The 12,500-nt window shown below is 49.7% G+C and overlaps 1 protein-coding gene across 3 annotated transcripts in view; it reads right to left on the bottom strand.

Moving 5' to 3' along the window:
- Nucleotides 1-2,833: 2,833 nt before the first annotated feature.
- Nucleotides 2,834-12,500, bottom strand: part of tgfb2 (transforming growth factor, beta 2) — a 19,886-nt gene continuing 10,219 nt past the window's right edge. For 2 of the 3 annotated variants that reach the window (XM_030370957.1, XM_030370956.1), the window contains exons 3-8: nt 8,269-8,432; nt 6,085-6,217; nt 5,835-5,945; nt 5,145-5,316; nt 4,485-4,638; nt 2,834-3,180 (exon numbers count right to left, since the gene is read on the bottom strand). In XM_030370957.1, coding sequence (XP_030226817.1) covers nt 3,022-3,180; nt 4,485-4,638; nt 5,145-5,316; nt 5,835-5,945; nt 6,085-6,217; nt 8,269-8,432 — 893 coding nt within the window. In that variant the 3' untranslated portion in view covers nt 2,834-3,021. The remainder of the gene's footprint in view (nt 3,181-4,484; nt 4,639-5,144; nt 5,317-5,834; nt 5,946-6,084; nt 6,218-8,268; nt 8,433-12,500) is intronic. The other variant, XM_030370958.1, reaches the window with a different exon arrangement.

Genomic DNA, 12,500 nt, shown 5'->3' with positions numbered 1-12,500 from the left:
AAACATGTATATATCTCCTCCCTCACACAGAGTCTGTCCTCTCTGTGCAAGCATTAAAGACTCTCTCCTGGGAGTTCACTCAACTCAAAAACCTCCCACGATTATTTACGTTTACTCTTCTTCTTCTACTTCTTCTTCTCATTCCCCATGCACTGTTCCACAGCGGGGGCCTCACACAAACTATTCCTCCAGGGGCACAAATCAGTGAGCTGCGCTTTGTAACCTTGTGTTGTACACGTATTGGGTTTTTGTTTCTGTTTGTTTGTTTTTGTTTGTTTTTTTTCGAAACAAATATCATCTTCTGACACACTAATGCATTAGAGAACAGTTGAAATCCGAGCCTTTTATTCATCTCTGCGGCTTTCCATGGCAAAAAAGGAAAACCTAGCCAACAGAAAATATTGGGTACTGTAATTAGTGGTGGATCAAACTGACACACAGAATCATTTATGTATAATGAGAGAATCACGGCGGCTCTCTGTAGGGCCTCGGGACAAAACATGGAAAAACTGTCAAGAACAACACACGCAAACAAGTAACTTAAATAATTTATTTACCACCAGAGCGCCGAAAAACAAGTACTGCGTTAAAGCGCGTCGCAGCGGGTCAAAAACAATGTCCTTATCATAATTTTAACACAACAAATAATCATACAAAAAAAAAAACGAAAGTAACAGCTCTATCGTGACAACGTCGGTGCCTTGCTCAATTCCACCGGCGATTCTGGAGGTCCACTGGCGCAGGTGCCCCAGGTGGCGGGTGGAGGGGGGCTGGGTGGGATGGGGCAGGGGGCAGGTGTGGTGTTGAAAACATCAATGGTATGAAGATTGGGGGTGAGGGCGGGGGGGGGGGGGGGGGGGGAATAAGACTCACTGGTATCGACAGTACAAGTAAAATCAAGATAGCATCAGTGCAATTTTTGTTTACTAAAGAATGATAAAGAAAATGGCTGACAGACAGCGTTATTCTTGTATGTGAAGTTGGCGGGATGATATATATATATATATATGTATATATATAAAAAAAGACGCTTCACATTTGTCTGAAAACGACACACTGATGGTGATGATCTACAACAAATTCTAACTGATATTAAATACAAATAATATTAACAATAATTACAAAAAAAACACAAAACGGGACTTGGCTGGATTTCGCAATAATAACCAATGGAACATTCCCTTAATTTGAGTGTTGTTTTTCTGACGAAAGGCTTCATTCATCAGGGCTTTCATTAACTCCTCCTCATGCTGCGTGCAGCTTCTCCACTGTCTTGCCCCCAACCGACACATCATCACTTACACAGACAGCGGCCCTCTTCCTCACTAATCCCCCCCCCCCTATTTCATCCTGCAGGCTCAGAGCCAATTCCCCCCCCCCCCCCCCCCCCCCCCCACCCCCGCTTCCAGACACACAGCAAGCAGTGAATGCCAATTACGTCAGCGTCACTATCACAATCTGACAAATTCCAGCACTGTAATGTATCATCTTCCTTCTCTCCCCTTAGATCTCCCTTCTTTTCGTTTGTTTAGGTGTGCTTCACTTAGGACTGATTTCTGAGCCCTCAGGGAGAGTAGTGCACAAGTGTTTCCGACGGGGATCGGGGTGTAGCGTGATGCTGTGCTAACAGTAGGGGGAAACTTGGGTCGGGATCATCCTGTCGCTGTTTTCGGTGCCATGGAAAGAGAGAACAAGAGTACCAGGATCAAGCTGATATTGTGTTTTTTCCGTATCCCTCATCTTCTCCTAGCATCAACACGACACAGTGATCCTGCAGCCCTGCCTCCTGTTGAAACCGGACTGGGACCTCCCAAAAACACGACCAGTGGAGATAGGGAACACAGACTACCTTAGCCTGTGGGGCCGACCATTAAAGGTCCATATCTATTTCTATATCGATATCGATATATAGATATATAAATATCTATATATAGATATGTGTTTGCATTAAATAGCAATAGCATTATCAGAAAATAGAATAAAAAAGATACAAAATGGAGGACGAACAAACAAACGAGGGCGCAGGGTGAAGTGGATCATATGACGGGGGGGCATGGGGGGATTTTGAGTGTGGGTGTAGTAGTGGGCGACGGGGGTTGGGGGCTAGTTTTCTCTGTTACTCTGAGAAAGTCTTCACATATAGACACGTATCACTTATACTTCCAGTGTTTACCGTACTCTCGCATTTCTGTGTGACAATTGTGTGAGGTGATGCATATTGGCAGGGCCACTCCCATACACCGAGGCAAGGGCAAGGCCTCGGTGTGTGTGTCTGTGTCTGTGTGTGTGCGTTTTGTTTGGTTTGTGTGTGTGGTTGTGTTTGCATGTGATTGCCTGTGAGTGTGTTATGTGTGTGTGGATGTGTGCCTGTGTGTGTTTCTGTATGTGTTGGAGTGTGTGCATGTGTGTTATGCATGTGTGTTTGGAAGAGAGAGAGAGAGAGAGAGAGAGAGAGAGAGAGGGAGAGAGACAGAGTGCGCGTGTGTGTTTGTGTATGTGTGTTATTGTGTGAATGTGTGGCCGTGTGAGTTGCTTCAGCATACTCTGTACCTATATCCATAAACACACTGCACATGATGCCTGGGCCTTTGTGTGTTGAGATAAAACGTGTCTGTGTAATAGTGCATTAAAAAGAGATAGCGTGGTTGTATTTAGTCTAAATATATGCTGTATATCTCGATGTAGGTGTGTGTGTGTGTGCTTGCGTGTCGTTTTTTTGACTGTGTGTGCGAGTGCATCTGTGTCTTTACATGTTGTGGTGTGTGTGTTTCCTTTCTTCTGTTGAATGCAAGTGTGCATGCGTGTGTGTGTGTGTGTGTGTGTGTGTGTGTGTGTGTGTGTGTGTGTGTGTGTGTGTGTGTGTGTGTGTGTGTGTGTGTGTGTGTGTGTGTGTGCGCGTGTGTGTGTGTGTGTGTGGTGTTTCTGTGTGTGTGTGTGTGCATGTGCGTGTCTGCATGTAGGTGTGTCCTAAACTAAAACAAATCAGATCATGGTTGTGCCGGCATCACTCCTCAACAGTTCCTAACTGCACTTGCAGGACTTGACGATCATGTTGGACAGCTGCTCTATCTTGGGGGTCTTGCCAATGTAGTAGAGGATGGTGAGGGGCTCCAAGTCCTGGGACACGCAGCAGGGGGAGGCCGACGCCTCAGGGTTGATGGTGTTGTAGAGGCCCAGGACCTGACGGGACACACACACACATACACACACACACACACACACACACACACACACAGGTTATGACGCATGTTATTTTCCACAATAGCTCAGATCAGTAACAGTTTAAATAGGACAATACTGGTCCTGGTTATCATGACATCGTCACTGTCTGTCCTATTTTTTCTCTAACATCTGTCACCGGTATAATTGAGTCCAAATTACTTTGTTGTACCAATTCTGCCAAAGAGAGTTTAGCGCGAGCACTCTTGCCCCAGTAGTAAACATAGTAACATAGCACTTTGGTCTTTTGGAATCGATGTGCGTCAGTCAGTATAGAGTTTGTCCACATTTGTGGGGGAAAAAACTTGAATTGCCGTACGTTGGAAAATGTTTTATCACCAAGAACAATGTGCTAATTTTATTCTATACATTTGTTGCAGGCGCTCACAAACGATACACAAAATGCTCAAAATATATTTTTAGGGAAGCCAGCAGACAGTTACAAGGCTTAGATCACCCAGACCGCCATTGACCTTAAATGGTTTGAATAGCAAGAAATGGGCCGGGAGGGTGTAGTGGTGTCTAGGTGATGTACTTATGAAATGCATTGGGTCCACAGCACCAAGTCTCCACCCTTCCTTCCTGCATCTCCATGGATCAGAAGTCACTTTGCATAAAGGTGTTTGCTTAGCGACTAAAATAGTTTCAACAGGGATGGGGATGTGACGTTCAAGGATGTAGGTTGAATGATTGATCTCTCTTAACAAATTAACCATGCAGGTTTAATAAGTGACTATGTCATGTGATGGCTCCATTTCAACAGAGACACCGGGTGGTCTCTCTGATTGGTGGATTGAATGAAACGACACCACCAGTGAACCGGCCCTGTTGTCTCCGTTACCGTGCTTGGTGCGCCCTTAGGTTATCTATTGAGGCAGTCACATAATGAGCAACCAATACTTGATGCTTGGCTGGGCTTGGTTCAAGCAATATAACATATATTAAGGTTTAGAAAGTAAGAAAGCCGTGGGTGGTCGGGTTTAATTAGTTTTAGAATGTCAAATAAAAGATTGTTATCTGATTGGACGCGCTTGGACAGGTCAGTATCACCCGAGGTAAGAGTTACAATTACCGTGAACTTTGAGCGCAGCGGCAAGGTAGCGAATCCGAGCGGGCCCCTACGGCCAGGGTAGCGCCAATATCAGGTCGGAGCTTCAACACCCGACTCCTCCGCCACACATGCTGTGTTGACCTCTTTAGAGACAGATGTACCCTTTCCCGAACCGTATTTAAGCCACAGTAGTGCCTTCCAACGGTTGGAATACCTTGGAATGCTGGGTGTCGGCGCTCCAGAGGTACGGACACGCTCCGGCGCAGAAGTTAGCGTTGTAGCCTTTGGGCTCGTGGATCCACCGCCAGCCGAGGTCCCTCTTGAAGTCGATGAAGAGCGTCCGCAAGCAGCAGTTGTCCTGGACGTTCCTGAGGTAGGGGGAAAAACGGAACGGATGAGAGCCCGATAGCAGCTGGATGTGGGATCCGCTCAGGAAAGCCCAGAAGCATCGATGTTTGTGTACGTTGGAAGGTTGTGTGAGGCCGGCAGCCGAGTGTTCTGGCAAGTACAGTGGAGCATAAATAATCCCCTGTGTGTGTGTGTGTGTATACGACAAAGAGCCAGGTCGGGTTTATCAATAAAGCGTGTGAAGACAGTGTGTTTACTATGGCTTCTGTCAATGTGAGTCGGGGGCCCCTACTGTGGGGGCCCCTCAGTAAAGGCCCTGCTGATCAAGATTTAAAGGTTTTTATTGGTCACATACTCATACAGGATGTGCAGTGAAATGTTTGTGTGGCATACTATAAAAATATACAATTAAAATGAAAACTAGATAAACTGGGAGAGGTGCAAATTGTATTGTGCAATTCGGCCAGGTATATATATATATTATGTATATATATATATGATATGTATCAGGCTCTGTGCGCGGTACCTGGAGCAGTAGGCGGCGTCCAGGGCCCGCTTGGCGCGGTGGCCCCTGTTCTGGGGCTGGGACTGGGACTCCAGGCGGTAGGAGGGCAGCAGCATCAGCAGCAGGTGGGGCGCGTGGGCGCTGTGGCGCCGCCGCCTCGGCACCCCGCCCTGGATGAAGCTGTCGTCGATACCTGCAGCGAGGGGGGAGTGTCGGAAAGCCACACGTTAGACTTGTCTTTGTGTGTGTGTAGGTGTGTGTGTCATGGGGAGGGGCCCAACATGCTGCCAGGGACTGAATGCAATGGAGGGTGCACATTGAAGCCTTAGGTCCCATAGGGGACGAACAGGAGAAGTAGTAGTAGTGTGTGTGTGTGTGTGTGTGTGTGTGTGTGTGTGTGTGTGTGTGTGTGTGTGTGTGTGTGTGTGTGTGTGTGTGTGTGTGTAATCCAAGCACTGTCCATGATAAGATTTACCTTATTCGGTGACAGCACCATGTTGGCATTTGGGATTTTTACATCAATCTTAAAAAAGTATGTCCCTAACAAACCATTTATCAGCGCTATGAACTGTAAATTCCTTTATTGTTTCACAACAGCAACCAACATCATTTTCAAACCAGGGCAATAAACAACTCTGCAAATTTGCGTGAAAAAAGTCTGATTGTCCAATCTGAGAACGTGTGTGCTTCAACACCTAATCAATCCGTCACCTGCAAACCGGGCCTCCAGCTCCTCGCTCTTGTTGGGAATGATGTAGTTGTTCGACGCCACAAACGTGCAGCAAGGACAGTGCAAGCTTATCTTAAATCCGTTGTTCCGGTCTGTGGGGAGAGAACAATGTCAGAATGAGATACTGCCGCACGTCCATTAAAGGCGCAGCGAGAAAAACAAATGACGGCACGCCATCCCATCATTTCACGTTTTTGTTTTTTTTTCCGAGGACGTTGGCGCCCGACTCACCTCGGTGATTCAGCCATTCGCTGACCGCCTCCGTCACGTCGAACGAGAGCCACTCCCCCTCTGTCCGCGTGCGCACCACCTTGCTGTCGATGTAGCGCTGCGTGGGGGACGTCAGGTCCTTGTGACCCAGGATCTGCACACAGAGCGTCAGTATATCATCAAGCCCCGCCAGCACAGCACAACACAGCGCAGCGTACCAAAAACATCAGCATCATAGAACCAAGAGGTAACTCAATGTTGACCGACTCCAAAGGGGTGGGGGTCGGTGGCTAGGTGGGGGGTGAGGGGTGGGGGGTGAGGGGTGGGGGGTGCTCTACTACTGCTGGTCCTCGCTCCCTGAGACTGATCCCTCTCTCCCTGATCGACCGGCCAGGCCTAGGAGCAGCGCCGGGACAGGAAACAGATGCCGGACACAGCGCTGTTATTTCTGCTGTCCTGCGTGGCCTTGTGTTTACGTTGGCTCATCTCTCCTTAATGTGTAAAACACTGCTCCTGCTGCTTAAGCGAGATGTGCTGTCCGATCTCCTCTGTGTTTAAACAGCGCAGGCCGAGAGAGAGAGAGAGAGAGAGAGAGAGAGAGAGAGAGAGAGAGAGAGAGAGAGAGAGAGAGAGAGAGAGAGAGAGAGTGGGAATAGGTAGGAGAGAGTGTGGGGAGTAGTTTGGGGACAAGCTGATTAGATGGAGATCAGAAAGTAATTAGACGGTGATTTTAGTTTTGGTACAGTTAAAGCATGATCCACATTTGCAATAGCCTTCGGTGGGCTGTGTTTCTGCAGCAGTGTGAAACAGTAGAACAGCCAGTCACCCGGATATGATGTTTTTTCACACAACTGTTTATTTGTCAACCTTTGAGGCATTTGAGTGTCATTCCTCGAAGCTATCCAACCCAGCACTCCAGCTGAATTCATCATCACTCGGAAACTAAACTCACTTGAGTCGCTGAAATATTTGGACATTTCCAGATGAGGTGTGAATGTTTGCAGTGTATACAAGAGAGTGGCACATTTACAGGATGAATGTGCATGAGGTGGATGTTATCGGGCCGTGGCTCCAAAATCATAATCCCTCCCCTCTTTGTACTGGCCTCGGTCTGTCCTCCCTCACACTTTTGGTCCACCGCTATGTTTGTTTGAGAACCCCCCTCCTCTGTTTGGGACTATGTTTAGCCCACCTGTCATCTCTAAGTCTCCATGTAAACACAGCCTGGGAACTGGCTGGTGCAGCCAGGAGCCGGGCTGGTATGGGAGCAGGCAGCAGAAAGACAGAAAGACAGTGAGAGAGAGACAGACAGAAAGACAGAAAGACAGTGAGAGACAGACAGACAGACAGACAGACAGACAGACAGACAGACAGACAGACAGACAGACAGACAGACAGACAGACAGACAGACAGACAGACAGACCATCAGGGAGTTAGACAGAGAGGGAGACAGAGGCAGAGACAGATAGACAGAGAGAGAGAGAGAATGAGAGAAAATGAGAGAGAAAGAGAGAGAGAGAGAGAGAGAGAGAGGGAGAGAGAGAAAGACTGACAGAGAGACAGACAGATGGAAAGAAAGAGAGGCATAGTGATTCAGAACGAGAGACAGACAGAAAAATCGGGAGGGAGAGAGAGAGAGAGAGAGAGAGAGAGAAAAAGCGAGAGAGAGAGAGAGAGAGAGAGAGAGAGAGAGAGAGAGAGAGAGAGAGAGCTGGAGAGACAGCCTAACAGAGAGAGAGAGAAAGACATTGACAGAGATGATGAAGCTCCCTGGCATTGTCTCAGCATGATGAGTGGCTCTAGATCAGCTCCCTAAATCATTTATTCTGTTTAAATGGTAAAGATAAGAGGAAATAGAACCAAACAGATAAGAGCGGGTTTCTGTGCGGCGCCGGCCCGCATCCCGACACAAAAGCCCTGGCCCACCCGGAATGCTCTGGAATGTGTGTGAATGATAGTGCAGGTATTATCAGGGCAGTGACTCATCTCCAGCCCGTCCTGAACGCAACCTCTTAACAGGGCGGTGGGTCGGTGGGGAAGAGCAGCCCTCCTACAGTCTCTCGGCGGACATACCGCAGAGACCATCCTCATCTCACAAGTTCACATTCAGGGTCTGTCTGCCCTTCTGAAATTCCGACACCCATTGCTTAACCGATCTCTATACATATATATGGAGGGATGGGATGGAGACGGCGCCCTCCTACCTGGTAGAGTTCGATGCGCTGCTCCGACACCCGGGCTTTGGGATTCTGCAGGCGGAACACCCGGAGCTCCGCCTTCACCAGGTTGGAGGCGTTCTTCTCCATGGAGGACACGTCAAACGTCAGCCGCCGGAAGTACGGGTTGTAGTGCGCGGCTGGGATGGAATCTGGAAACAAAGAGGGGCAGGGGGCCGCGTGAGTAGCGTGGCAGAGGCAGGGGACCGGTTGGTGGCTGAATGGAGCAGGTTGGGCTGGATAACAACGCATGGGTTATAATGAAATTCATTTGAAGGATTTAATGAATTTGAAACCAATTGACCCATCTCTAGCTGCAGCACTAGGAACATTAGACCCATCTCTATCTCCACTCCAGCACTAGGAACAATTGACCCATCTCTATCTCCACTCCAGCACTAGGAACAATTGACCCATCTCTACCTCCACTCCAGCACTAGGAACAATTGACCCATCGCTAGCTGCAGAACTAGGATCATTTGACCTATCAATAGCTGCAGCACTTGGAGCACTTGACCTATCCGTTATTAAGGTGCCCAGGTTCCATCTCCAGGTCCACCACTGGTGCATTGGTCAACAGCAGAACTATTAACCTAGCATGTATGTCTATGCATTTGGCGTGATCACAGTGAGAATTACAAACTCCACAGGACCTACTGGCTGTGATGTGGCAGTGCCAACCACTAACCACCTTGCTACCCAGATGTGACACGCAAAGACACTCCGTGTCGGTCCTAGTGACGCGATAATAATAAGAACCATTCCGCTCAATGAACACCAGAAAGGCCTGCAATGGGCAGACACACACACACACACACACACGTACGCACAAACACACACAGAATAAAGTCAACGCGGCCACATGTCGGGCGCTCAGACACACACAGTAGCGAGCGGCATAATAACAATCCTTGCACGCCACTCGGGAGCCATGTGTTCTTGGAAGTGCCTGTTTGACAGAAGCTTACACAGTTGGGACAGGGTGAGACACCAAAGCCCCGACAGCCATGTGTGTTGCCTGGTGCCTGACAGCCACCGCCAGCCACCTCCCCCGCTCCCCCTCTCCCAAAACCCTGCACAACACTCAGCCTCCCGAAGTGAGAACCATATGTGCTGCGGCGGTAAGTGTTTGACAGGGTCCCACAGCGGGCTGCACGAGGAGGCCCGCAGCCCGAGATGAATGGCCGTAACGTTAGGCAGAAGCCCTGGATTAGCGAGACACCACAGGTTTGTTTAAAGAACGCTCACGACCACAACAAGCCTCAAGACAGATGGACGGGCGGGGAGTCGCGAGCGGCAGAGAGACAGATTACACAGGGCTGGAGAACGAGAGTGCCTCTGTTGATGTGTGTGTGTGTGTGTGTGTGTGTGTGTGTGTGTGTGTGTGTGTGTGTGTGTGTGTGTGTGTGTGTGTGTTTGCGCGCGCGCGTGAGTGTGTGTGTGTGTGTGTGTGTGCGCGCGGGTGTGTGTGCGTGCGTGTGCCAGAGAGAGAGAGCTCAAGATGGAGGACATGGACGTTTTGATAGTTAAAACGTGAATGTGGGACAGCCATGCGAGCTCCAGCTCAGACAACAGTGCGGGCCGAGGGGATGACGTGACGGGTCTCTGACGCGACCTCTGACCTTATTTGTCCAGCGCATACCCCGGGACTCTCTCGACCACCTATGAAATATCTCTGCGGCCGGTGTCATGTTTCCCCCCGGGGCTGTCCATGCCACTCGACAGTAGCTCCATCTAACCCAACCACCACTACCACCATCCCCCCCAACCACCACCACCACCACGCCCACCCCCACCACCACCACCACCACCACCACCACTTTCCCACCACACACCAGCCCAGAGGTCCTTGAGGGATGGATGGGTGCGGGAGGCCGGCTGGTCGGGGGCAGCTCGGGGCCCGTACTCCAGATCTACGCCCAACGGGGAGAGCAGGTGATGGGGCCAAAGGGCGACGGGTTGGTGGAGGGGTAGGGTTGGGGTGGTGGTAGGGGGGGGGGGGGGGCTTTTTCACACCGTTTCCTTCCCGTCCGTCAACAGAGAAGGTCACTGACGCCTCCACCCCCGGCGGAGCCCAGCTCTGAGGTGGAGTGTTGACTCGGCGGAGCGCTGCCCGACCTATGAATGAGGCGGCTGTTTCTGCACAACACTGCCCACATTCACGCTCAGGAGGGCTCAGGCAGGCGCGTTTTATGCACGCACGCACGCACATAAAACACACACACACACACACACATACAACCACACACACACACTTGGGCCCAGTATTTGCCGTGTTTCTCATATGATTGAAGGAGTAGATGCTCCGGTGGAGCGTCCTGTGGATCTGGGCTACCTCTCGCTGGGGATCCCGCCAGCACAGAGTGGAGTCAGACCGCGCGACCCCTGACTTAGAGGAACGTGACACATAAACCATTCACCACAACTGGCGCCGCTGTGGTCTGAGTGTGTGTGTGTGTGTGTGTGTGTGTGTGTGTGTGTGTGTGTGTGTGTGTGTGTGTGTGTGTGTGTGTGTGTGTGTGTGTGTGTGTGTGTGTGTGGGTGCGCTTGTGTGTGTGTTTTTGTGTGTGTGTGTGTGTGTTTGTGTGTGTGTGTTTTTGTGGTGTGAGTGTGTGTGTATGTGTGCTCCCCCATCCATGCCCCAATGAGCATGACAATCGTGTCACAGGGAAGGCACTTCTCACAAACACACACACACACACACACACACACACACACACGCACACACACAGCAAAACACACTTATTCCCAGGAATCACTCCTTGGATTTCTCCCCACAGGGAGGCTGATGTCACATGGCATCTGTCACAAATGGCGGACACACGTTCCACCAGCGCCACACTGGCGATCTCCCAGTGATCATCATTACTCATCACTGCCATGACATCACATGGCCAAAGAACGCTGCCATGCATGCTTTGAGCTGCTGTGAACTGTTATGATCTGGGTGGAAGGATGTTACTATATACTTTAACGTTATTATAATCAGCCACGGCAGGCGTACAAATCAGCAGCCTCTGGAGCAAATTTGTCAGAGATCCTGTTGCGTTTTTGAAGCATGCACACACATGGGCATGTGCACACGTGCACAGACGTGCGTGCAAATGTATGCACACACACATTTGCATTCACACACAGGTTCTTAGATACACACACGCATTTGCGCCCGGCGAATGTCATCGGGAGAGCTCAGACCTTGGGTTTGGAGGCAGTGCAGTAAAATTGTCCTCAGATCCGTCGAAACGTATCAGACTTCCTTCCGCTCCTGAGGGGAGAAAGAGCTTGGGAAACAACCAGGCTTGGCTACTTCTCGCTCTAGCTCTCACTCTCTTGCTCTCTCTCTCTCTCTCTCCCGGAGCATAAACCAAAACTACAACGTCAACCGATTTCACTCCATAGAAACTTGGTCTGTTAAAACATAAAACAACAAAAAACTAAAATAATTTACTTAATGGTACCGGTTCTAATGTGGTTCCGGAAGCAAGGCTTTCCATCGTTAATACATGTAAGAAAAGTTCAAAATGGTGGCTGAGAAGGGGTCATGAATGGCAGTCCGAGGGCGCCGTACACCGGTGATTCACCACCGGCGCTTGCCAAACTTAAAAAACATTCCCCTGCTTACCGACATGAGCACAAACACACTTCTACTGCGTGAAAGCCTCGGTAATACCCCCCTAAACCCAAAACCTTGTACTGTTGCTTCTCTTGAGTGGTAGCACAGCTGTGCCCGTGTGTGTCGCTGGACAGGTTCCTCATGTAAAAAGATGTAATGATTTAGCTGTGACCCGCCTCCACTTTACAGAGTGGCTTTACGTGCCTTCGGGGAGTCTTAGGTGAATACTAACCTTGGCCGCGGCTGCCCGAGACACCTGCCACGGGTGACCGCCTGACCCCCCGAGAGGAAGCACCATTTGAAGGTAAAACTGTTTCGTTTGGAGGAGGTTTTGCATGGGCTTTAGGCCCCACTGCACAAATCGTTTATTTGCTCCTTTTTTTCATGTCGCTCAGCGACTCTCTCTCTCTCTCTCTCTCTCTCTCTCTCTCTCTCTCTCTCTCTCTCTCTCTCTCTCTCTCTCTCTCTCTCTCTCTCTCTCTCTCTCTCTCTCTCACACACAAACATGCAAGCACATACATACACACAAACAAAGACACACAGACACATCAATCGACGTGCACACACACACACACACACACACACACACACACACACACACACACAC

This window comes from Gadus morhua, chromosome 11 (assembly GCF_902167405.1).
Source record: "Gadus morhua chromosome 11, gadMor3.0, whole genome shotgun sequence".
In the NCBI taxonomy this organism is placed as follows: Eukaryota; Metazoa; Chordata; class Actinopteri; order Gadiformes; family Gadidae; genus Gadus; species Gadus morhua.
This window is presented reverse-complemented; position numbering and strand designations above follow the sequence as displayed.